Source organism: Paramacrobiotus metropolitanus, unplaced genomic scaffold, assembly GCF_019649055.1.
Source record: "Paramacrobiotus metropolitanus isolate TYO unplaced genomic scaffold, Prichtersi_v1.0 Parri_scaffold0000264, whole genome shotgun sequence".
In the NCBI taxonomy this organism is placed as follows: Eukaryota; Metazoa; Tardigrada; class Eutardigrada; order Parachela; family Macrobiotidae; genus Paramacrobiotus; species Paramacrobiotus metropolitanus.
In genome coordinates this window covers 46,878-69,049 of record NW_026570484.1, presented here as the reverse complement: position 1 = coordinate 69,049, position 22,172 = coordinate 46,878, and the positions used below count along the sequence as shown (strand labels likewise).

General features: G+C 45.6%; 3 protein-coding genes across 6 annotated transcripts; all 3 read left to right on the top strand.

Moving 5' to 3' along the window:
- Nucleotides 1–5,423: 5,423 nt before the first annotated feature.
- Nucleotides 5,424–6,699, top strand: LOC129601687 (uncharacterized). 2 transcript variants are annotated; one of them, XM_055500549.1, is made up of 3 exons: nucleotides 5,424–5,532; nucleotides 5,722–5,859; nucleotides 5,967–6,699. In XM_055500549.1, the coding sequence occupies exons 2-3, from the start codon at nucleotides 5,790–5,792 to the stop codon at nucleotides 6,365–6,367; spliced, it is 471 nt and encodes a 156-aa protein (XP_055356524.1). In that variant the 5' UTR covers nucleotides 5,424–5,532; nucleotides 5,722–5,789; the 3' UTR covers nucleotides 6,368–6,699. The 2 variants fall into 2 exon arrangements, with proteins under 2 accessions (XP_055356524.1, XP_055356525.1); XM_055500550.1 differs by lacking the exon at nucleotides 5,424–5,532 and having other exon boundaries at nucleotides 5,667–5,855.
- A 722-nt stretch (nucleotides 6,700–7,421) lies between these two features.
- On the top strand, nucleotides 7,422–17,678 carry LOC129601679 (uncharacterized). Of its 3 annotated transcripts, none has more exons than XM_055500537.1 (20): nucleotides 7,425–7,577; nucleotides 7,691–7,872; nucleotides 8,059–8,205; nucleotides 8,268–8,357; nucleotides 8,536–8,960; nucleotides 9,358–9,816; nucleotides 9,893–10,072; nucleotides 10,133–10,307; nucleotides 10,397–10,707; nucleotides 11,201–11,302; nucleotides 11,367–11,532; nucleotides 13,974–14,120; nucleotides 14,185–14,274; nucleotides 14,625–15,049; nucleotides 15,407–15,865; nucleotides 15,951–16,130; nucleotides 16,195–16,363; nucleotides 16,449–16,759; nucleotides 17,232–17,333; nucleotides 17,393–17,678. In XM_055500537.1, the coding sequence occupies exons 2-20, from the start codon at nucleotides 7,710–7,712 to the stop codon at nucleotides 17,567–17,569; spliced, it is 4,278 nt and encodes a 1,425-aa protein (XP_055356512.1). In that variant the 5' UTR covers nucleotides 7,425–7,577; nucleotides 7,691–7,709; the 3' UTR covers nucleotides 17,570–17,678. The 3 variants fall into 3 exon arrangements, with proteins under 3 accessions (XP_055356514.1, XP_055356512.1, XP_055356511.1); XM_055500536.1 differs by having other exon boundaries at nucleotides 7,426–7,577; nucleotides 7,652–7,872; XM_055500539.1 differs by having other exon boundaries at nucleotides 7,422–7,872; nucleotides 9,893–10,033.
- Nucleotides 17,679–18,133: 455 nt separating this feature from the next.
- Nucleotides 18,134–21,912, top strand: LOC129601680 (endothelin-converting enzyme homolog). Its single transcript, XM_055500540.1, has 10 exons — nucleotides 18,134–18,456; nucleotides 18,779–18,925; nucleotides 18,992–19,081; nucleotides 19,191–19,594; nucleotides 19,679–20,134; nucleotides 20,242–20,421; nucleotides 20,484–20,652; nucleotides 20,712–21,022; nucleotides 21,216–21,317; nucleotides 21,466–21,912. Exons 1-10 carry the CDS (start codon nucleotides 18,267–18,269, stop codon nucleotides 21,640–21,642), a joined length of 2,226 nt encoding a protein of 741 aa, XP_055356515.1. The 5' UTR covers nucleotides 18,134–18,266; the 3' UTR covers nucleotides 21,643–21,912.
- Nucleotides 21,913–22,172: the final 260 nt, after the last annotated feature.

Genomic DNA, 22,172 nt, shown 5'->3' with positions numbered 1-22,172 from the left:
AGACATTATCCATCATTATGACGCCTCGGTTAACATCGAGGCAGCGATATTCCATTCTGTTCAAATGACCCCGTTCGCAGTGAATTAAATTTTTATGCAATTCTGTTTCGAATTTATCAAATTGTTTTTTTCTGGTTGTTTTTGACCGAATGTAAAACGCCCTCAACATTGTTTTACGGTTCACGCTGCAACGAGCTTCCCAGCACATGACGGCCGACATATGCTGGAAATGAATAACGTTTGCTATTCCTTAAATGTTGAACTAAAATGAATATTGTTTACTGGTATTATTCCTATTTACATTACTTTGGAGGAAATCTCAGGTTTCCCTCTCATATGCTACGCGAATAAGTGTGCCATCGCTCAGCTGCCGTTTATGCGATGCAATTTAAAGGTGACTGTGCATTTAGAACCGGCTTTGTGGCTCCATCGCAATCGTTTTGAAAACCCAAGGTATTGCCGGAAGATATAGAAGGCATGGTGACTCAGTATCTCCGCTTACGTGTAATATTATATTTTGCGTGCGCGAAGCAGAGCACTACAACGTTGTTAATCAGAACACCGAGAGCAAACGAGGAAGGCAGCGACAGCGACACTCATAGTTTTCAAATTGTTGCCAGTATCGAATAAGGTCAAATTGGGGGGTCGTTCTCTCGATCTTGATGGCAGTGAGCCGTTTGACCTCTATTCAATTTTGCATGCACTCTAAAACTGGTCAGTCGCTCGCGCCTGTTTATGCCTTAATAATAATCTGAAACGCTACAGGACAGTGGCGAAAGGTCAAACCGCTTACAGGAAATGCAATCTGCATACGGCCGTTTGACCGGATTGTTGGTCACAGCCTTGTGTTTTTGATTCGTATGTTGGTCTAGGAAAACAATTGAATTCGTAATGAACCAGCTTCAAACAGAGTATGATGTGGGCTTGCAATTGTGCTCCGAATTTTAGGATACAGGTGCCTTTATCACTTTTAATCTAAACTCTCGTGCATACAGCACAAATATTTGGAATATCTGTCTCATCGCGTCATGCTGGCGCCACTTGGATTTAATGCGTCGGATTTATTTGCCGGTGCACGAAACAATTTTCAAGTACTTACGTATTGTACATGGGTTTTCAGGTTCGTATTGTACATATCCCGGGAAAGATAACTCGGCTGCCAACGCGCTTTCAAGGAACAATTTCGATCTGCTCCGCCAACTTATTCCATGTTTATTGTGTGTAAACCGCAATTTTTAAAACAAATTTGTTACACGCTGATGCATTTGCTTATAATCTTCTTTATATAGCACGGCTTAAGAAGGACCGGCAGTCGGCTTGCTGATATTCATCCTTTTTTCCTCAGTATTGACATGTTACGGTACATGTACGTACAGAACCAGTATTGTTTTTGACTTACCTGTATGAGTTTTCGCACATGTCTGTACGACGGTGCAGTTGATCCTATGTTAACTGAATTAGTACGAGAGATTCCAGGTTGTAACCTGCTTGAGTTTATCTGATTCTGGAGACAGAATCAGTCGATCGATGTGTGAGCTAGCAAAATAAGATCTAATAAACGTGTGTTGAGATATCCGGATATTCGTGAGTGTTGTGGTAACCTTCGTAAAGACAACTAGGGATAGTTATCTGAGCGGAAGTCAGCGTGTGTGAGTCGGAAGTAACATCATCCGACTAAATCTGGGACAACAACATCGTCCTAGCAGGATCCTGAGTGTGTGTGTACGCGCGTGTGTGAGGGAAATATTAGTGCTAATATTTCCATGGTGTTTCCATTATTGTACAAGCTTGTCGACAAATTGAGCAAGTAAAGGAACAGGTAAAGCGATATTAGCGCGAAGTTGCCGCTTGAATGATGGCCACTGCACTACGTTTATTACAATGCGTAACTGCGCTTCGCAGTTAGATTGCCCGTTACTGCACCGACCGTTTTCTAGCCGTAGCCACATTCCGCCAGGCAGTTACAATTATTCTCATTAAAATATCTGGCGCGTACCAAGCCACCAGCCAGCCAAATGCATGTTACGTGTTCAAACAGTGTGGCGCGGCGCGTCGTAGTACGGATTTACGCGCAACCCCTCAATTTGCAATGTTCGCTGTTCTGACGAATGCTCAATTTCTCGACAAGCTTGTACATCTAGAGCATATTCCATCTTTATTGCCTGAGTAAGGTTGGTCATACTGCTGTATTTGTGAGTACAAATACTCCAGATTATGTCAGTATGCTTCGGCAAATTTTAATGATTTTATGCTGGATGCTTTATGCATGCTGATTCTTGCTTGTGCTGATTTGCACAAATCATAATCTCAATTTTAACTCATTTTGGTAATTCATAAACAAACACTGCAGGCAAATCCTGTCGCCATTGCACATGTACTGAAAGGTCAAAACGTAACCCGAGCATTTCTTCTCAAACAAATTTTGTGGAAAATATTTTTACAAATTACATAAACGGAAATTAAGTATGTAGTTAGCGTGCTTCAGTTATTACCCCGTGTGTGCTTTTCGACTCTACTCATTTCTTTCGCCGAAATATAAGATGTTAACCAAAAAATTAATCGAATTCATTCGAATAAACCGGCCGTCCACCACACGAAACGCGGAGGCGAAACCAGAGCCGTTTTTGGTATTCCGGAAAAATTTAATTTAAAAAAATTCTACCGACCCGTTTTAATGTTCTGAATAGCCCATAAAGTTATAGCTTCCAAGCTATATGAACTTTGAATGAGCACGGAATACCGATAAATTTAAGCAGAAAGGTCAAGTACAACGTAGTTTGCGATATGTTCGATTAAGAGCGTGTAGCAAGTCAACAACAGGGAAAAATGAGGAGCAGGAGAGAGGCCAGCATTATAGCATACGAGTTATAAGATTGACTTCGTGGAACTTCAGAAAAAGAGCGAGCAGTCAAGATGGGCAACAGCGAGAGTAGCGAGTCAGCGATTAGACAGTTCGCAGTTAATGGAAGGTATTTTAGATCGGGTAATAATGTGGACACAGTAATTTTTCATTGTGACTCCAGTGTATGCCGTCTCCTTGTCGGGTGCCATCGTCGCGGTGGCAGTGGTGGTCGTCACAGTGTGGTCGGCTGTATTGCCGTCACTGGCAGAACTGGGCGCACCGAAGTTCTTGGTGCTGCACACACAGGCGGTGATACTGGCGATCAGCATAGCAATCTGGAAAGCCAGTTGCGTGCTGGCAATACCGGACGGTGTGGTCGCGATGTGACTAGCGGTATCTTGCCAAAGCCGTTGACAATAACGCTGTCGCAGATCAGCAGGCCAAAGGCCAGCAGGCTGCTGATGATGCCCAATGCCCATCACCAGGACCGTGATGGCCAGGCACATGGCATTGCTCTTGGATAGGCGGACTGCATTTGCGGCGCAACGAGTCAGAATGCTGCTTATGAAGTAGATGATCCCGGAAGCAAAGCCGGTGTACTTGGTCAGTGAGTATTTCGCTGACCACATCCCCATCCCCATTTCTGAAATTAATATGGAACAGGCATGTTTCTGAGCACCCGTTACGCGCTACTTCCGCTGCGATGTGATACTGATGCACAATGTTCTATTTGGCAAACAACGATGGCAGCATAGCTTCATAGTGCTTTTATAAAAACAGTTCAGCAAATAAAAAGCTACAACATTTCTGGATGCATCTCAGCGTTTAGAAGCTTTCAATTACCGAAGAAACAGCTATTGCAACTTTGTTCGTACGCTTCTAGTGCAATTACGCAATATTTTACCAAGACTAGTATTTTAGTAACAGAAAGAAAAAGTCTTAGCGAATGCCTTCTCATACCATACACTGTAATTACTATTATTTCAACGCTTCGTTTATTAACATTGACGCAAATACATGCTACAAACAACAGATTTATACAAAAAAACATGATCATAATTAAAGATTTCCATCTTTACCGATGACATCACAGATGAAGATTATAATCCCGCACAGAATTTGTACCGCTCCAGCAGTGGACAGGCTCATGATTGTAGCCGCATGGTATCTTCAAGTTGTTTACAAATAGTTGGTGTTGGGTGCCGTTCTAAAAAAAAATCACGTTCGTGAGTGGTGGCGTAGCCAGCTTTTTGATCAGATATTAATCAACTATGTATCTACAAACTGTACTGGTAAGCGCCGCATCATAATCTGAAAGGCGGAAGTGGCAGTATCAGTTGATCGATGCGCCCGGTAACCGGCATGGGCGGCGCACCTGACGAACTTTCTGGAACAAAGGCAACACATGGCCTAAATCCGATTATCTAGCCACAACACACCTATGGCACACTTCGAACATGGTTATTTTTTTGGATCAACATTCTTGGCTTGTAGTCACGTTAGCGACCGTAGTCAAATGTAGCCTCCGTCGCTACCTCTTGTACTTCCAGTAACCGGTACTCTATTTTGTCTCATGTAGCAACCGAAGTGCTTTGTAATCACTTGTAATTTGTAGCCATCAGTAGCCCATGTAGTCTTATGTAGCCACTGAACCTTTGGGTAGTCTCTGTATTTTGTGTAGCCACCAGTAGTCCATGTAGTCTTATGTAGCCGCTGAACTTTTATGTAGTCCATTGTAGTCTTATGTAGCCGCTGAAGTCTCTTTATTTTGTGTAGCCACCAGTAGTCTATATAGTCTTATATAGCCACAAAAGTTGTGCGTAGTAAGTATTATGGCACACATCCTATCACTATTAATTTTTTTGGGTTCATATTATGTCACATTAAGCACCGTGGTTTGCTGGACACCTTTGTTGCTGGCCACTATTTTCTCTCTGGGTGATATGCCCGTTGTTTTCACCCATCCGCTATTCCCGCGTGTTGCCCTATTATTGTCGCTTACCCAGCCCCTTCTGGATCCGCTCTTTTTCGCATTGAGCTTGTGCTCTTTTCGGGATTCGTGGATGGCCGCACTCCGCAAACTGTGGAACTGTTTTACGCATAATACGCGATATGTATGCGTTGTATATTACTATATTACAATTACAAACACTTTGTAACAGCCTTATTCAACACTATATGAGTAGAAGTTGAGTTTTCGCTTTCCAGCTGTTGCTGATTATTCTTTCCTTTGCCTTTCTGGGCGTGAAATAAAAACACCGGCTTGCTTAACATTGCATCGATAAACTAAGTTTGCGATGTCAGAGCTGCAAGACGTAACTTGGTATCTGTATAAGATTACGGCGCTTGTACCTCTGCCGCACGTCCACGCGCAATTGGTTGTACAGTTTATTTTCACGATATTATTGTGTTGATGTTAGTGGTTCACCACATTGCGCATCACGTAACACTTTTCCAGTTCCATAAATGCATTCCCACAGAAAGTATGCTTTGGCGATGGCAATGTGTTCTTTCGCTGCAAAAAAATGTCATTCACAACCACCCGCTGCTAGTTTTCTACTATGTGCACTGAGGAACGAGCTGCATCCATGACAGTCCGAGTGACGCGCCGATATGCTAAGTTGATCGGGAGTACCTTTGCATGGCGGGATATTTTTAGACTCTGTCCATTACGCAGGAGCATTTGAGGAGTATGTTTTAGTCTACTTCATGGTTAAGCATGAATGCATAATGATCGGACGTAATGATAAATATCGCCACACGGGTTTGGTGACGCGGCTGATGCCGGTTTACACTTTACACCGAGAACGCTAGCTGAGTCGATTTTGCTGCTGCAGTTATCAAATAAATTCTGCTTAATATACTCTTATCTGTTGTAGCTTCTCCCAGTAAAGTCTGAGCGTAATTACTTCCCCTCCACCGACATTAGAGAATATTATCCACTATCATGGCACTTTCCACTTCAGGAGGCGTTCAAAGTTTTTGCGGCATTGTCATTTTTATATGCGATGTCGTAGGTATTCAGCAAACTCCTTGGAATTTATTTCTACTGAATATTTGTATTAATAATCTTAGGCATTCAAAATTCAAAATTTTATATAAGAAATATATGTTTTGATTACAGGAATGGCACTGTATGATGGCGCTCGTCTTACCTTATACACGGGTTTTGCCTCCGGCCTCGTCTATATTGTCTGCGGTATTGTGGCCCTGTGCGCATCTCAAGCTGTCAGCCGGTCAAAACCAAACGCCCCATGCCTGGCCATCACCGTTCTAATGCTGAGCATCAACAGCAGCCTACTGGCTTTTGGCCTGCTGGTGTACGACAGCGTAATTCTCGACAGTTATGTTCAGCGCTCGGTCGTCTTCGTCATGACGGGAAGGTCCAGACTCATCGTCATTGAGCTTGCCTTCCAGGCTCTGGCCTTGATCGCCAGCTGCACGGTCTGCGTGTACAGCTCTAAAAACATCACGGGGGCCATCGCCACCGTTGCCACCAGGACACCCGTCAATTATCCGACATGATCAATCGCTGGAGCGAGACAAGCTGACACGTCGACATTGCATACCCTAACGTCCAATGTTCAGTCTGCATTTTTAGCGTTTGCACGGTGGCAGTGTCCATACGACCGTCCCTACCCGATTACTCATTGTTAGATTCGCTTTTCCGTTCTTCTCCATATCTTACTTGTTTCCTCTTTTGTAAAATGTCACAAAATCAGTCTCGCAGCGCGAAAGTCTGTCTTTTCCTAAGTATTGGCTGACTGAATAATTTAACTGGTAATCGACCAAAGCGTAGCGAAGGTCCTCGCCAAAGTATACGCATTTTCTCGCCAGAGTGTGCACATCGCCTGGCTACACAATGCCATAAATTTATGCAAAAAAGTGCTTCTGAGCGCGGGGAAAGCAAAAGTTTTTGTGCATACACGCGAATGCGGCGCTATGTACCGGGTTCACTTCCATTTAGTGGTCAACCGCTATTGTAGTTTTTTTTTTTACATTTAGCGGTCAATTTCGAAAATAGCGGTTGACCGCTACATTTAGCGGTCAACCGCTATTTTCGAAACAACTAGCCGAATAAAGCAATAGCAAAGTACGGCTGTGTTTTTATTTGTGGGTACGGTATTACTTACTATGGCAAACGTGATCACGAGATTCACGACACATGTAAAACTTGCACTAGATTGTCGATGACGAGTTGACATAACCTTTTCAGCTAATAAATACACCGCTTTTCAACCATTTTATTGTAAATAACAGTTACTAGCAAATAACAAATAAGCATGCTTACGTAAGTAACGTAACCGCCTCAGCGGAAAATACCGGAAACGTTTGAATTATGTTCTATCAGTCTAAGACAGTCGGTTAAGGCAGCATGAGCTTTGAAAAGGCAAAAGCATAGACTACGAATCTGCACCGCTTTCACTTCCTAATCTGATTATAAAGCAGCAGTGTCTGGTTGTAGCCGTGAGAATTTTGAATTAAAAAAGTTAGATCGCACCGTATCGCTGTATGATTTACTTACTCGGTGACAATGTACGAGACTGTAACTATCTGATCGGCAAAAATTGCAGGTTAACAGTAAGCAGAATGCGTCGTCGTGGCCCGTTACACGTCCGCGCACTGCTGTACCAATGTACTTTGTATTTCTGCCTACGGAAAATAAGCGCTCACCGTACCGGTCATGCTGTCAGACGGAAAGAAAGCATCCCTAACGAAGAAAAATATCTTTCCGGTAATTAAACCTACAATTGGTTTCACGCAAGGAGTGTATTTCTTATAAGCAGGAGTTCCCTGGTTTCTTGATAGGAATGGTTTAATATCGCACTGCAGAATAATTCTTCGTAGCCAAAGCACCGACTAGGCAATGTGGCGTGCGAATGGTGCCATATCCCTTACACTGCTAGTTGTTTTATGGAAAGTTGGCGCTGCAACAAGCTCCGGGGATGCAGAAAACAAAACGCGCTCCCAATCGTCGCCTGCCGGAACCATCAGTGAGGCGTGTCAGTTTCCATCCTGCAAAGAAATAGGTTGGTTGGCATGATTTCTTCCCGTCTGGTTAACTCATCATGTATTTGCTCAATAAACGGAAACATCCTCCGCTATAAGAAACAAACATTTTTAGCCGATCATGGCTTTGCGGGCGGTATAAAGATACTCTGCTCCTGTCTGACTTATTGATCTAGGAATAGATTTAGCCGCTAAGATTTTTCTAGCTGCCAAATTCCTCGACAGGATCAGTCCCGATATCGATCCATGCAGTGATTTTTACGAATACAGCTGCGGAAAGTGGCTAGATGCGCAAGACGACGGGACCAGCGAGTTTGTTAAACTCGAGCTAAAAACCCGTGAAATGGGCAAAAGTAGGCAATCAGTGAGCTTTGTCGCCGTATAAACACTCCATCCAGTTTTTTTTCTGTTTTAGAACTTCTAAACGGAGACGTGAAACCTCGTGGCGCAGCATTTTTAGCCGAAGCCAAGATAAAAGCGCTGTACAAGCAGTGCACTGACTCCGGTAAGAAGGAACCAAAATATCTACAGGAAACAAGGTTGCAACAATATATATCCTTGTGAAATTTCCGATGCGGCGCTTTCGGAGCTGCATTCGCAGTCATCGGCGAAAAAGGATAGTATGCTCTGGCAGTTCGCCACATCGCATAATGCGTACGCTGTCGAAGAATACACTTTTGCAGAAGAGATCAACCGGCTGCGCGGTACGCCCATTATTGAGATCCTCCACGAGTTCAACGGAGGATGGCCGTTCCTCTCACCGGACTGGGACGCATCCCGTTTTAACGTCATGGACGCTCTGGTCAGCAATATGTTTTTCGGCAGCGACCCGTTCTTCTCTGTGCTCATCACCGGGGACAGGCAACAGCCGTCGGTCAATCGGATTGTATTATATTCTATGACAGCATTCGCCAAGACCGACATACTCCTCGATGCGGACTCCGCAGCAGCGGCTGCGATGGACTATGGGTACAAAATTGCCTCTGTCATCGCGCGCATGCAGCGTGATCAAAACCAGTCCCTTAGCCTCGAAGCCATGCAGTTTAACATCGAAGCCCTGAAGCCCAACATCACAGATATAATTGAAATCGAACAGTTTTTAGGCAAGGTAAATGTCACTACAGCACAACGTACCCTGACGCATATTCACGGACCACACATTTTTGGCAACCACGCCGTTGCTACTTTCACAGGAGTTCCTTCGAGGCGTGAAGTCATCAAAGCACGCGTTATGGTTTAAATCAGCAATATTCCTAGATATTTTGTTGTCAACAAATTTTTGGTTTTTTCTTCCAGAAAGTCTGAATATTTTTGTCAATCTTAAGACGAAAAAGCCATTTTTCTGCGAATAAATGTTTTTTTGAATTTCCTTGCTTTTCTGTCGAACATTAATGGTTCTGGGGATTAAGCGAAGGAAAACCTTCTGATAAATCATATCGAAGTGGCTATTTTGCCGCACTGGGAAAAAATGCGGCAAAATAGCTTTAGCCAAATCATATTTACAGGTCCAACTGACAGCGGTGGAAATGACTAATGACACCATCATGGTCAACAAATTTTCTCTGAAGTCCTTCAAAGCACACTACAATTTCCGCTCGGCCATTCTGCGTAACATCACCGAGTACATTCAGGCGATTTTTGCCGTCGCCAATAGTTCCGAAGCCATCAGCGATGATACGATCATCATTGTGCCTGATACGCGTTATTGGCCGGCACTAGATGCAAAGCTCATCGAGCTCGAGGAACATGGAACGGAGGGCCGGCGTCGTATGGCCAACTACATCGGTTGGAAGCTGATTGAAAATGTCTTGAATTATCTGCCCGCAGAGTACTCGTTCGATCATAGCGACCGGACGTCTTTCAACGTCAACGACACCTGCCTGGATATCATGAAGGAAACGATGCCGCTGGCATTGGGTACGCTGTTCGTCAGGGATGTGGTTCCGAAAGACATGAAGAAAAATGTCAGTGCAAGGGATTGTTTTGTCGTGATTAACCGATGCTGCTTTATAGTCTGCTGATGTGCTGTGAACTTTGCAGGCCACGCTGATGATTAACGACATTCGTGCCGGATTCCGGGAGCTCCTGGACGCTGCCGACTGGATGGACAACGCAACGCACGCTACCGCAGTGGACAAATTAGCGAAGATGGTAGACAGTGTGGCGTACCCGGACGTGATGGTGACCAATGTTTCGGCTATTGATTCATACTATGATACAGTAATATACGATCGACATGCTTAATCTGCTGAGCAAAGTCATGACGCTGTGCTACTGTAGATGCCGATTCAAGCCACGTTTATGGGCAGCATTCTACAAACGAAGAAGAATAATCTGATTCGCCAACTGCGAACCATAACGCAATCGCGTCGTCGTTATGATCCACTGGCGGTGAGAGACACGCAGGATATCAGCGTCATCAACGCGTGGTACCTTGTGCCTCGAAATGCACTAAGTACGAACAGCTCTTGCAATGTATCGAGCGAGCGTTCATACAACGTTATTGGGTCTCGTTAGTCGATAATGTGCCAGAAAATGTTGCAGTAATTCCTGCCGGCATTTTACGGATTCCCTTCTTCGAGACATCCGCACCGCAGTATCTGAATTACGGCGGCATCGGCACGATTATCGGACATGAAATCACTCACGGATTCGATGAATTCGGCGCCAAGTACGACGCGGACGGTGTGCGACGCGTATGGTGGACCAGCGCCACAGTGGTGGAGCACGAGCGACGCGTCGGAGGAATGATTCAACAGTACAACCAGTACACGGTGCCCACGGGAAAGGTCAACGGCGCGCTCACCTCCGCCGAGAATGTCGCGGACAATGGGGGAATGAAGGCGGCACTCCGAGTAAGTCTGCACTTTATACGGTAGTTGTTAATGCTGCCGCTTCTTGAACGCGTTTGTTACCGGCAAAACCAACCAAACGAGAAAAATGTCCGCCGATCCGTAAAAAAACGGTTGCTAAAAACTTGTCTGCCGCGTTTCTTCTGCACCTTTCGACATTGCGAGCTGCGGTGATACCAGTTTCCACCTGGACGGCCTAGTCAGTTGGGTGACAGACAGTTTCGCAGAACTGAAATATGTCCGGGTGAAAATCGTTATCCCATCAGATCACACATCATCACAGTATCGAAAAAAATGCAGAAAAATGCGGGGACATAATGTTTGCAGCGGTTGCTTTCTTGGACCGGGCGCAGTTCTGCCGGCTGACCGGCACAAGACCCCGGAGAACAATTCTTTCGCTCGCACGGTTTTAACGGTTGCGGACGCTTAGGCAATGTTACAGATTATGACGAATTTGATTTTGGCCATTTAATTTGTGTCTGATATCGGATATTAGGGATACCTTCGCTATCTTGCGCGGCCTGGTGTTCGCGAACCGCTGCCGCCAGGAATGGACAGTTTTACGCCGCTGCAGCTCTTTTTCCTTTCCGCGGCGCAAGTATGACGTTTTGTTCACGTCAGTAACCAACATCTCCGCTGAATAAGGGCCTACCGTGTTGCAGGTGTGGTGCAGCAAGAGCAGTCCGTATCGTGAGCGACAGAACTTACTGACCGATCGGCACGCACCGACTAAGTGGCGTGTCAACGGCGTGGTATCCAATATCCCGGAGTTCGCTCAGAGTTTCAACTGCTCCCCGGACGCCCCGATGAATCCCGTCATAAAACAAGGTGTTTGGTAGTACAAATGTGTCGTAGCACAACCGTTTCTTTCGCGCACTGTAAAACTGTCTTTGACGATTTTTGTGCACCACAATTAAACTGGATAAAACGCAGGCGTCACTCACTCATTTTATCTACCTTTCGCCAGTTAGTATTTTGTAGCTCTACGTTTCTGTTTTTTTGCGGCTATTTTGTCGGGAGAAACTTTTCCGATTTACATTCTGAATTCGTTCTTCCATTTTGTAGGCAGATAGTTCGTATAGTAATGTGAAAGAGACTGCGCACATACCATTCCCATTAAACTTTCGTAGTACTTCCCTAGAAACCTCTGCTGGTTCTTCCGAAAAGTTCGCCACTTTGCGCTCTCGTACGATACGCCACGGCGTCTTTCACGGGCAGTGCCTTTCGGCTGTTCCTGGCACTCTCCTTCTTTTTATGGAGGATTGTCCTTTTGACCTGTCCTCTTTCTGGCCTTCTTCCCAGTATATTTGACATCCGCTGTCCCGGATGGAGTGGCCTGCATCCTTCGCTGTCGTTACGCTCGCGGTGTCGTCACTCTGGACACTTACGCTCCTCTGACACGAAGCTACATCCTTAATCACGCCGTTGTGATGTCTTTGATGAAACGGCGTAATCTTTTATTACGTCCGCTCGGGACAACCGATTAAAGTGCAATCATAGTAACATGGTCCACATTAAGACACGTTGCTATCTGTATGTCCTTAACAATAGATATTACTCATGAGAATCGCCAGTACACTACACAATATCTTTTGACACTTAGACATTTTATTCCGTATTCGGTATGTCAACTAGTACTTAACTACGATACACCGGTCCGCTTTTTATTCTGTACACATTTTTATAGCCTTCCTCAATTTTAGGCGGCAGCACTTTCAAGCAGTACTAGTACCAGAAAAATACCTTGCCTTTTCAGAGCCTTGTTATTTCGACATGTTGGCTTGACCGCTTATCCGATACATAATACATAATTCGAGCGTTTTATGGTATTTTCCGGTGAGACGGTTACGTAAGCATATTTACTAAATTGTTTGCTAGAAACTGGCATTACCGACCAACATAGACTATGACCCTACACCGTTTTTACTTCTAATCTGATTTAAAAGCACCAGTATCTGGTTGTAGCCGTGAGAATTATGAACTGAAAAACTTAGATCGCACCATATCGATATGATTAATTCACTCGGCGAAAATGTTCGAGAATGGCAAGTTAAACAGAATGCGTCGCGGTTACGCGTCCAAGCAATCCTCATTTTGGTCTACTTAGAATAAGCGCTCACAGTACCGGTCAGGTTGTTAAATGAAAAGAGAGTATCTGTACTTCGCTTTGCCCATTATTTTAATCAGTACCGCTTTAGGGATCAATATATTAATCACTTGTACTGCATACAATCTGACTAACTGAGGAGGCTACGGTCTATGTTAAAAAGCCTGCGAACAGCCTTTTTTGCCCGCTGAGGCTGATTGATTAATGCAGCCTCTCTGTTGTGACTATAAATAGACCGAAGACAGAGGATTTCAGTGCTGCCAGAAAGCGCAAGCGGAATGCTGCCTCGTTGTATCGATCGATCGGCACATGTGTGTGCGAGTTGGTTAATCCGCTCGCATTCACTTACACGCGTATGAGTGTGGCTGTCTGTGCGCGTATGAGCTGTACAAACCGGTTTTCGCTGTCTTCGCTAGAACGCACACCCTAAACCCGTAGCTTCCTTTCTTGCTCGCATTGTAGATGCAGTGCTGGTCTTACTGCATAGATTGCACACTGATAAGCTGCGTAGGCTGCGTAGACTAAATGGTAATGCATAGAATGCATTTCAGTCAGCCGTGGTTGTTCATGTAGCCGCCCGCCACAAAGGCTCTCAATTCGGTAAAGTGATTAATATATTGATCCCTAAAGCGGTACTGATTGAAATAATGGGCAAGGCGAAGTAGTGAAGAAACAAGCCTTTCCTGTAATTAAAACTGCAAGTTGTATTCACGCAAGGACAGGTTCAAATTTCTTTTCACCAGGACAGTTTCTTTGTAGCAGCGGTTTAGAATTACTGCAGAATTATTGTTTGCACTGCAGAATTATTGTTCTTTGCAAAAGTACCGACGGGACAATGTGGCGTGCGATATCACTTACACTGCTAGCCGTTTTATGGAAATGTGGCAGTGCAACTTGCTCCGGGAAAGTAGGAAGCAAAACGCCCGCACAATCGCCTCCTGCCGGAATCACCAATGAGGCGTGCCAGTTTCCATCCTGCAAAGAAATAGGTTGATTAGCGCGAACAATTCCCTTATTTGCTAGATTAACAAAACCATGTGCAGCTATAAGAAGAAAACAATCTTCGCAATTGCAGGCCTTCACTGGCGGTATAAATCAAAAATATTTTCTAAGTTTGGTGGTCTATAAATACGAAGTATATTTAGCCGCATAGTTTTTCTAGCTGCCAAATTCCTCGACAGGATCAATCCCAATATCGATCCCTGCGACGATTTTTATGAATACAGCTGTGGCAAGTGGCTGGATGTGCAGGATTTCGGGACCAACGAGTTTGCTAAACTCGAGAAAAAAACCCGCGCAATGGGCAAAAGTATATGGTCAACAGATTTTGTCCTCATGAGAGCGGCTTATCGATTCGAATTCTGGCTTTTCAGAACTTCTGAGTGGGGACGTGAAACCTGCTGGCGCAACATTTGCAGCCGAAACGAAAATAAAAGCGCTTTACAAGCAGTGTACCGACACCGGTAAGACAGTATGTAACCGAAATATTAATGGCCGGACTCACGCTTTCACAGTCACTCAAATCCAAACGAGCTCTCTCTGTATGCGTAATCCGTCAATCAGGGCAACGGTATTCCAGTATTTAATTTCTGGCAATGTGTTCTTCGCCACCCAGCGCAAACATGCGAAGTAGTACAGGAAGGTGCCCAGAGTGCAGCATTACATGACCGTATGCTTTTCCACAATTGCGAGTTTTCGGGGGTGCATTTGCAGTCAGCTGTGTTAGGGATAGTCCGAGGAGACGGTCATTTTGCAGTTCATTTTACGTCGTGAGTTTGCCTTGTTACGCTGTCGAAGGATATTGTCTTTGCAGAAGAGATCAACCGGCTGCGCAGTACGCCCATTATTGAGATCCTCAACGAGTTCAACGGAGGCTGGCCGTTCCTATCACCGGACTGGGACGCATCCCGTTTTAACGTCATGGACGCTCTGGTCAGCAATCTGTTCTTCGGCAGCGACCCGTTCTTCTCCGTGCTCATCACCGGGGACGTGGAACAGCCATCGGTAAATCGGATTGTGTTGGATTCCATGACACCATTCGCTAAGACCAACATACTTCTCGATGAGGACGCCGCAGCAACGGCTGTCATGGATTATCGCTCCAAGATGTTCTCAGTCATCGCGCGTTTGCAGCATGACCAAAACCTGTCGCTCAACATCGAAGCCATGCAGCTTTACATCGAAGCCCTGCAGCCTAACATCACAGATATAATTGAAATTGAACAGCTTCTGGGGAAGGTAAATGTCGCGAGTTGGTACTTGATTTTGAATTACAGCACAACACACCCTGACGCGTATACGCTAACCACAAGTAACGGTAACTGCACCGTTGTTATTTTCACAGCAATTGATTAGGGTAACGTAATCACTAAAGCACGAATTATCTGTATGCCCTAAATCAACGGTGTCTGTAGATATTTTGTTGTTGACCAGTTGCTTCTCTTCCAGAAAATGTGAATATTTTTGTCAATCTTAGGATGAAAGGGTCTTTTTTTGCGGATGAATGCTTTTTCGCATTTCGTTGTTCTCTGCCCAGACACTTGATAGTTTCCGGGATTAACTGAAAGAAAACCTTCTGATAAAGCTTATTTCCAGGTCCAGCTGACTGCTGTGGAAATGACTAACGACACTATTTTTCTCAACAAATTTTCTCTAAAGTCCTTTAAAGCACACTATAATTTCCGCTCGGCCATTCTGCGTAACATTACCGAGTACATTCAAGCGGTGTTTGCCGTGGCCAATCGTTCCGAAGCGATCACGGAGGACACAACCATCATTGTGCCTGACGTGCGTTACTGGCCGGTACTAGATGCGAAGCTCGTCGAACTGGAAGAACAGGGAACGGAGGGTCTGCGTCGCATGGCCAACTATATCGGCTGGAAGCTAATTGACAGTGTCCTGGATTATCTGCCCGTAGAGTACTCGTTCCAGCATAGCGACCGGACTTCTTCTAATGTTAACGACACCTGCCTGGATATTATGAAGAAAACGATGCCGTTGGCGTTGGGAACGCTGTACGTCCGGGATGTGGTTCCGAAAGATATGAAGAGAAATGTCAGTACAAGAGAACCTTTTTGACAGGGTTAACCGATACTGCTTTCAGTGCTTTGTATTCTGCTGATGTGCTATGCCCCTGCAGGCCACTCTGATGATTAACGACATTCGTGCCGGATTCCGCGACCTTCTGGACGCCGCAAGTTGGATGGACAACGCAACGCACGCTGCAGCAGTGGAGAAATTAGCAAAGATGGTAGAAATCGTGGCGTATCCCGACGTTATGGTGACGAATTTTTCGGCAATCGATTCGTATTACGGCACGGTATATATTATACAATACAATTTGCCATCTTTTGACTGATGTCGTGACACAATGTTTATCGTAGATGCCGGTTCAAGCCAGTTTTATGGGCAGCATTCTCCAGACAAAGAAGAACAATCTGATTCGCCAATTGCAAACCCTTACGCACCCGCGTCGTCGTTATGACCCGCTGAGAGACACACAGGACATCAGTGCCGTCAACGCGTGGCAGATAGTGTTTCGGAATACGCTTAGTACGCTTTCACGTTTACTGTACAAAGCCTCACATAGCAGTATTGGGTTCTCCACTGGTCGACAGTCAGTCCAAAAATGTTGCAGTGATTTTGGCCGGCATCCTTCGCATTCCCTTCTTTGAGGCATCCGCACCGCAGTATCTGAATTACGGCGGTATCGGGACGATTATCGGGCACGAAATTACCCATGGCTTCGATGCTTACGGCGCCAAGTACGACGCGGAAGGTGTACGGCGCGTTTGGTGGACCGATGCCACGGTGATCGAACACGAACGGCGCATCAGAGGGATGGTGCAGCAATACAACCAGTACACGGTACCCACAGGAAAGGTTAACGGCGTGTTTACCGCCTTCGAGAATGTCGCGGACAACGGCGGCCTAAAAGCGGCACTCCGTGTAAGTGCGTGCTTTGTCCACAAGTTCTGGTTTCGGCTACAGAATCGCAGTTTTTTTTGCGTGCTTGTAACCGGCAAACCCGACCGAACGGGAGAAACGTCCGCCGAACTGTTAAAACGTTCGGCGAACATTTTTCCCGCCCATTGTTCTCTCCACCTATCCACGTTGCGAGTCGTGCGGGTAACGGTTTTCACCCGGACGTTTTTACCAGAGTGTTAATTTGGGGGCAGATGGTTTTGCAAGAGCGTAAAACCGTTCGCGTGGAAATCATGATCAAAATTGGCCGAATAATGTTAACGCCGGATGCTTTTTTCTACCACCGGACAGTTCTGCGCCAACAGCGTCCGGCAGACTGTTTTTCCATCGGTCCGGTTTTGCCGGTTGCCCAAGCTCGGGCGATATTACAGACAATGATGAAACCTTATTATGAATTTAATTTTGGTCATAATTTGGGCCTGATTTCTGATATTAGGGATACCTTCGCTATCTTGCGCGGCCTGGCATCCGCGAACCGCTTCCGCCCGGAATGGACAATTTCACGCCGTTGCAGCTCTTTTTCCTTTCCGCTGCGCAAGTATGTCGTTTGTGCAGGTATACCATCAAACTGCTGATTAATTAACTACCACGCTGCAGGTGTGGTGCAGCAAGAGCAGTCCGTATCGCGAGCGACAGAACTTACTGACCGATCGCCACGCACCGCCCAAGTGGCGCGTCAACGGTGTGGTATCCAATATCCCGGAGTTCGCTCAGAGCTTCAACTGCTCTCCGAACTCCCCGATGAATCCCGTCATAAAGAACGGTGTTTGGTAGTTAAATTATTCTTAATGCAAATATTTCGCGCACTGTAAAACTGGCTTGGACGATTTTCGGTATCACACTCAGACGAGATAAAATGCAGCCGGCACAGTCTATGCAATAAAGGCAGCCAAGAAATTTTTTTTGTAGTAGTTTTTCATCCTCACCATTTTCAGCCTCAATCACTATAACCGTGAACGGGAAACGCTATAACCGTGAAATCTGAAAAATTGTGGCTTGACCCAATTTACGCTATACAACGGCGCGCTATTATGCGCAGCCTATGCACTGCTCGCTTACGATGTTCACCCGTCCCTGAGACGGGCTTGACGCTTGTATTGTATATTCTGCACCAATTCCCAACACAGAAAGCCCACAGAACCGGTTCCGACTTAATTCGGCAAAGGTAATTGGTTGTTAACGAGTACGTTGGCTAGTTTATGTAACTTCCCGTGTAATTACTGCCTCTAGCCACCGCGGTAATATGATGGTATCCTGTCTAATTAGTGAGTGTCAGCACATGTAGTGACTCACTGGTTTGTACATTCTCAGTTGTTAATGGCAAGCACATACTGGCCTGGAGGAGTCGGCGGTATACTTCCTTCCTTTAAAAGCCAGGAAGAAATAAGCAGTCGCCGTGCACTGCTAGCTTTTTCTGTTGCGAGTTGTGTTAGCTGTGCAATATCCAGGTAGCATAATACCGGCTTGCAGAATGGTGCATTTTACAATTACCCTGCAGTTTACACTACTGGTCGGAGTGCTGGCGCTGTTCTGGCCAGGCTGCATTTCGCGTTGTGCATTTGTCTCCGACAAAGCAGCGGCCAAACGCTCCAGCTTGTCACAGTCGTCGCCAGCCGATGCCAAGGCGGCAATCTGTCGGACCCCAGCCTGCAAGGAAATAGGTGGGTTTCAACTTAGGCTTAAAATTTGCTGTTTGCGCAAAACTTTTTAAGCACTAATATCTTAACTGGATCGCGGAAACTAAATAAATTGGTTGCCCACAGACCACGGTTGTGAGTTTACAGCGTGCTTTCAGCGTTATAATACGAGCTAAGAAAAACACGCTAAATAATTTCCCTGCCACTTGTAGGAGATCAGTTTAGTTTTACGGCAATCCTGACGCCTGACTTGCATGTCTTGCCGAGAGGATAGAGCGATTTCTGGCCAATCCGCGGTCACGTAACAGCTACTTTAAATTTTAAACGGGTATTATTTTATTTTTAGCCTCAAAGTTTCTCACCCGGATTGATACAAGTGTCAATCCCTGCGACGATTTTTACGATTACAGCTGCGGCAAATGGATCAAAGCTCAGAAAGGCGAAGCCGGCGAGTTCGCCAAATTAAACGATAAAACACGGGCTGTCGGCAAAAGTAGGTGTCGCTTATTTTTCTCACCCGGATCAAACGCTACGAATTAAAAAAAACGTCGTTTTATAGAGCTCCTTAGGGGAGACGTGAAACCCGCCGGTCCACCGTTTGCAGCGGAAAAAAAGATGAAAGATCTCTACAAGCAGTGCATTAACACAGGTGAAGATATTCCGCATTATCATCCTTTTCTGTTTGTCTAATGAACGTTAATGAAAGATGTGTGAGCAATCACATAATTATTCTGTTAACCAAAACACCTGATTAACAGCGGAGATTGAAAAGCTACGAGGAGTTCCCATGATAAAAATCCTGAACGAATTCAACGGCGGCTGGCCGATGATTACACCGAACTGGGATGCCTCGAAATTCAACGTGTTCGACGTGCTGGTAAACAACCACTTCTTCGGCATCGAGCCATTCTTTGCGGTGTCCATCATGGCGGACATCGAGCAGCCGACGGTCAACCGGGTGGTATTAGATTCAATGATCCCCTGGACCGACACCGACCTCCTGCTGGACCCTGAAACCGAGAAAAGCTACACCCAGCAGTACTTGAACGGCATGACATCGGCCACAAAACTATTATTGCGCGACAACAAACAGCAACAAGACGTAGCAAAGCTGGCACCTAACATTACCGATATTGTGCAGCTCGAACTGTCTTTGGCAAAGGTGATACTTGACTTACGCTAAATCTACTTCAGCGCTCTTTCTTCGATACACAGAATAACAATTCATATAATAATCTGACTACAGGAAAGGTTAACAGCGGTGGAGTTGAACAACGACACCATCTTCCTGAACAAATTCTCCCTGAAGACCTTCAAGAACCACCATAAGTTTAAGTCCGCCATTTTGCGCAACATCACCGGGTATTTGCAAGCGTACTTTGCCGTGGCCAACCGATCAGCGGCCATCACCGATGACACTATCGTCATTGTGCCGACGTTGCGCTACTGGAATAAACTGGACGACAAACTGGTCGAGCTGGAGAAGCAGGGAGAGGAAGGCAAGCGGCGTATGGCCAACTACATCGGCTATAAACTCATTGACAGTGTACTGAAGTACCTGTCGAAGGATTATCAGGCCATTAATGGCGAAGTGGCGTCCAGTGTTGAGGACAAATGCCTGGATATCATAAAGAACACTATGCCGCTGGCGCTGGGCACACTGTATGTCCGGGACATTGTGCCAAGAGATCTAAAGAAAAAGGTCAGCAATAAATATAATCTTGATCGTTCCTTTCATTGCTATTCGCTTCCCGCATTGATAGCGCCGTGTAAATCATAATTAATAAAAGCAAATTAATTTTTCTATAGGCAACGATGATGGTCAACGACATTCATGCCGGGTTTAAAGAGCTTCTTGACGAAGCGAAGTGGATGGACAAAGCAACGTACGATGGAGCCGTGAAGAAACTGGCGGCCATTGAAGAGATAGTCGGCTACCCGGATATCATGCTGACCAATACGTCGGCTATCGATTCGTACTTCACCACGGTAATTTTACTCCAGTAACTACGCCATTCGCTGCGGCTAACAACGCCATTCCTTTATTATAGTTGACGATCCAATCGACGTTCTTGCGCAGCATTCTGCAGACACAGAAGAACAACCTCATCCGCGATCTCAAGGCCGTCACACAACCGCATCTTCGCTACGATCCGTTGAAGGACACCGATGACATCAGTGCCGTCAACGCGTACTACTCACCGCGTCAGAATCAGCTGAGTACGAGGACCATACAATATATCAAATTTCCTCTACAGCAAAATCGCGAATGTTTATAGTCATTTTGGCGTCCATTCTTCGCATTCCGTTCTTTGAGGCGGAAGCGCCACAGTATCTGAACTACGGCGGCATCGGCTACGTTATCGGGCACGAGGTGACCCACGGATTCGATGACACCGGGGCCAAGTACGACCCCGAGGGCGTGCGCCGTCTGTGGTGGACCAGCACGACTATTGACGAGTATAAACGCCGCGCCAAGAGCATCATTGACCAGTACAACGCCTACACGATGCCTTCAGGAAAGGTCAACGGTCAGCTGACCTCGGGGGAGAACATTGCGGATAACGGCGGTCTCCGAGCAGCGCTTAAGGTACTCATTGAATTAACTACCATTTTTTCTGTTGCGATGAAGACCAGTCCAAAATTCAGTATAGTGCAGTTTTAATACGCACACAAATCATAAATTGGGAAACGTGTTTATAAGTATTTTAACTGCAAACTGTGCACACGAGTAATTCTGATACGCAATCAATCAACGATTCCCGATTGTTTATGCCGTACAGGGATACAGCCGCTACTTGGCACGGCCCGATACCAAAGAAACCGTGCCACCGGGTTTGGAGAACTACACCCCGATGCAACTGTTTTTCATTTCCGCTGGGCAGGTACGTTGAGGGAAACCAGCGCTCGTGCAGTTACTGCACACTGTTGAATAAACGGCTTGAAAAAAAGTTTATTCGGTACGAGTGATGCGGTGCTGCATGTAAAGTAGTTAAGCTGTCGCATTTTGCAATAATCATGCGTGTGGATTAGGTGTGGTGCTACAACAGCACTCCCGAGAAGGAGCGGATGCGTCTGCTGACCGACGAACACGCGCCCAGTAAGTGGCGCGTTAACGGTCCCATGTCCAACTTCCCGGAGTTCGCGCAGACCTTCAACTGCCCGCTGGGCAGTAAAATGAATCCCAAGATAAAAAATAGAGTGTGGTAAAAGCAGTTTTGTTTCCTCTGCCTGATGCATACCGTGTTCTATTACCATTTGGTTGGTTGCAAGGTTGCAATACTAATGTCATTAAACTGGCAAGACAAACTGAAAAAAATCGGAGGTTAATGTCTGAAGGAAAATTTTTGTTTCGTTGTTTGACGCATTTTATGTTTGGCTGTTATCCATTGGATTAATTCTCATTGCATCTGTACTTTAAACAGAAAGTAGGGTGTGTAGCGCACCATATCGCTTATCTTATTACCGAGAAATACGTAAACAACGGATCCCAAAGCCAACAAAATCTCAGAAAGTCTTTCAGTAACTTTATTGCCTGGTTTCAGCAACTTAGCGTTCAAAAATGCCCCAGGGAAAATGCATCAATCGACATGCTTTGTAGTAAATGTCAGCAAATGGACCTAATGGCTTAAGTACTGGCTCCATTGATGGGGACCACAAAAATCGCCTTAAGAAATCGGCATAACACTTCCTTCCTACTAAAGCAAGGAAAATTCTTCAGGTTAGCACCGCTTTATTTT

Excerpts from the sequence above, each read along its gene's own strand:
- LOC129601687 (XM_055500549.1), top strand. The coding sequence starts at position 5,790 with ATGGCACTTTCCACTTCAGGAGGCGTTCAAAGTTTTTGCGGCATTGTC. Across the intron at positions 5,860-5,966 it reads TTTTATATGCGATGTCGTAG|GAATGGCACTGTATGATGGC; the intron begins GTATTCAGCAAA and ends TTTTGATTACAG.
- LOC129601679 (XM_055500537.1), top strand. The coding sequence starts at position 7,710 with ATGTGGCGTGCGAATGGTGCCATATCCCTTACACTGCTAGTTGTTTTA. Across the intron at positions 9,817-9,892 it reads CGAAAGACATGAAGAAAAAT|GCCACGCTGATGATTAACGA; the intron begins GTCAGTGCAAGG and ends TGAACTTTGCAG. Across the intron at positions 15,866-15,950 it reads CGAAAGATATGAAGAGAAAT|GCCACTCTGATGATTAACGA; the intron begins GTCAGTACAAGA and ends ATGCCCCTGCAG.
- LOC129601680 (XM_055500540.1), top strand. The coding sequence starts at position 18,267 with ATGGTGCATTTTACAATTACCCTGCAGTTTACACTACTGGTCGGAGTG. Across the intron at positions 20,135-20,241 it reads CAAGAGATCTAAAGAAAAAG|GCAACGATGATGGTCAACGA; the intron begins GTCAGCAATAAA and ends ATTTTTCTATAG. Across the intron at positions 21,023-21,215 it reads GTCTCCGAGCAGCGCTTAAG|GGATACAGCCGCTACTTGGC; the intron begins GTACTCATTGAA and ends TATGCCGTACAG.